The sequence below is a fragment of the Crassostrea angulata genome, chromosome 2 (genome assembly GCF_025612915.1).
Source record: "Crassostrea angulata isolate pt1a10 chromosome 2, ASM2561291v2, whole genome shotgun sequence".
Taxonomy (NCBI): Eukaryota; Metazoa; Mollusca; class Bivalvia; order Ostreida; family Ostreidae; genus Magallana; species Magallana angulata.
Window position 1 is genome coordinate 52810962 of NC_069112.1, and position 2914 is coordinate 52813875.

Sequence of the window (2914 nt, forward strand, 5' to 3'; positions counted from 1 at the left end):
CACCCTAGAAAGCCTGGGAAGCTGCGAGTAGTGTTTGATTGTTCTGCCAGGTATAAAAACACTTCTTTGAACGAGCACCTGCTGACGGGTCCAGATCTCACAAACGCTTTGACTGGAGTTCTATGTAGATTTAGACAACACCCTGTGGCTATCATGTGTGATGTGGAAAAGATGTTCCACCAGTTTGTTGTACATGAAGCAGACCGAGATTTCTTACGATTCCTATGGTGGGAGGATGGAAACTTAGATGCAGAACCCAAGGAGTATCGAATGAAAGTGCATCTGTTTGGTGCAGCTTCCTTCCCGGGATGTGCCAACTACGGACTAAAGTATTTGGCTAAAAGCCAAGAAGAGCTTCAGCCAGCTGCATCATTTTTTGTGCAGAACGATTTTTACGTTGATGATGGACTCACAAGCGTCGAGACGGAAGAAGAAGCTATACAGCTGATACATGTTGCTCAGTCTATGTGTGCCAGTGGTGGACTGCGTCTACATAAATTTGTTTCCAACAACAAGAACGTGATAAATTATGTTGCTGAATCAGAGAGGGCCGGTGATGTCAAGGACCTTGACCTTTCAAACGAACGATTACCAATTGAGCAAGCACTTGGGATCAAGTGGAACGTTGAAGATGATGTATTTTGCTTCAAGGTTGTTGGCCAGAGTACATCTCCTACACGGCGTAGTATGCTTTCCATCGTGGCATCAATATTTGATCCGTTAGGATTTCTCTCCCCTTTCACCTTAACTGGGAAAAGAATACTACAGACTATGTGCCAAGGGAACATCGGATGGAATGACCCCCTGCCAGCAGAAAGATTGCTTGAATGGGAAACGTGGATAAAGGATCTACAGAACCTTGATCTTATTGAGGTTCCCAGATGCATTATACCAAGTAACAGCTACAAGTTTTGAACTGCATCATTTCTCAGATGCAAGTACAAACGGATATGGGCAGTGTAGCTACCTTAGGGCTGTAATCGGAATGAAAGTACACTGTGCCTTAGTAATTGCAAAGGCAAGAGTAGCGCCTCTAAAGGTTGTAACAATACCTCGTTTGGAATTAACAGCTGCCGTATTGTCAGTGAAGGTCAGCCTATTTCTGAAGAGGGAGCTGAACCTACCAATCGACAGAGATTACTTCTGGACAGATTCCAAAGTTGTACTTGGATACATCAACAATGAGGCTCGCAGATTCCATGTATATGTTGCAAATCGCGTTCAGATAATTAGAGATGCAACAGAACCTCATCAGTGGCATTACATAGAGTCTGCTAGCAACCCAGCTGATCAAGCCTCTCGCGGGCTTCGTGCATCTGAGATTAACAACTCTGCATGGCTGATTGGTCCTCCCCTGCTATGGCAACCGAATATTGAAACTCAAAGTGTTGAAGCAGAATTGCATCTTGGAGACCCTGAAGTGAAATCTGTGAGGACACTGTGTACCAAAACCGAAATTCATAGGAGTGTTCTTGACATTCTATCCAAATTCTCATCCTGGACAAAGCTGATATCGTTTGTTGCCAGAATGCAGAGACTCTCTAATGGTATCAAGGGAACTCATCCAACAAACCCGAATGAAAGACTCAAGGCAGAACTGACCATCGTGAAGTTTGTTCAACATGAAACTTTTCCAGACGCTATCAGCACCCTCCGTAAATCTGAAAACCTACCAAGAACAAACTCCTTGAAACCTCTAGAGGCAGTTCTACAGGATGGGATTCTTCGAGTTGGAGGTAGACTTAGTAGGGCAGCCTTGCCATCACTCTACAAACACCCGATAATCTTACCCAAGGATAGTCACATTACACTCTTGATTCTATCTCATGCTCACATGGAAACCTTTCATCAAGGAAGAGGTTTTACCCTTAACAAACTCCGGTCTCTGGGATATTGGATCGTAGGAGGTAGTAAGACGATAGCCAACTACATACGTCACTGCGTGATATGCAGGAAGTTGATAAGACCGACAGAGACGCAGAGAATGGCGGACTTGCCCAAGGAGCGTATTGAGCCATCTCCACCATTCACATATTGTGGTATGGACTGTTTTGGTCCATTCATTGTGAAACAGGGTCGAAAGGAAATAAAACGCTATGGTTTACTTTTTACCTGCATGTGCTCTCGGGCTATTCACATTGAGATGTTGGATGACATGTCTACGGACGCTTTCATCAATGGTCTTCGCTGTTTTATCGCCATTAGAGGAGCTGTTCGACAACTGCGCTCAGACCAAGGAACTAACTTCATTGGTGCAAAGAATGAGTTTCAGAAAGCTGTGGACAAAGAAAGAATATGTTCATTCTTGACAGAGAAACAGTGTGAATTTGTGTTTAACGCGCCGAGTGCTAGCCATACCGGAGGAGTGTGGGAACGTCAAATAAGAACTGTTCGTAACATTCTCAACGCCATACTATTACTTTGTCCTGGAAGACTGGATGACTCTTCACTGAGAACCGTATTCTACGAGGCAATGTCTATTGTAAACTGTCGCCCACTTACAGTTAGCGAGATAGACAACCCAGATTCGCTAGAGCCACTTACTCCGAACCACATTTTAACTGGAAAGACTTCATCTCCTCTTCCCCCTCCAGGAGAGTTCCGGAAGGAAGATATGTATATCCGCAAACGTTGGAGACGCGTTCAGTTTCTTATGGAACAGTTTTGGTCGCGATGGAGACGAGAATACTTGGCCAAGATTACCTTGCGACAGAAGTGGCACGGAGTACGTCGGAACATCAAGGAAGGAGACATTGTTCTGGTGAAGGACTTCGCTTTGCCGCGCAACCAATGGCCTCTTGGTAGAGTCATCGAAAGCAACCCAGATGAAGATGGCCTAGTGCGGAGAGTCAAGGTGAAATTGCAGTCTGGCATACTCGAGAGAACAGTTCATAAGCTTGTGTTACTTATTTAG

General features: G+C 44.7%; 1 protein-coding gene across 1 annotated transcript; it reads left to right on the plus strand.

Annotated features, from left to right (window-relative positions):
* The first annotated feature begins 985 nt into the window (after positions 1-985).
* On the plus strand, positions 986-2914 carry LOC128174474 (uncharacterized). The gene has a single exon (XM_052840022.1). It carries the CDS (start codon positions 986-988, stop codon positions 2912-2914), a length of 1929 nt encoding a protein of 642 aa, XP_052695982.1.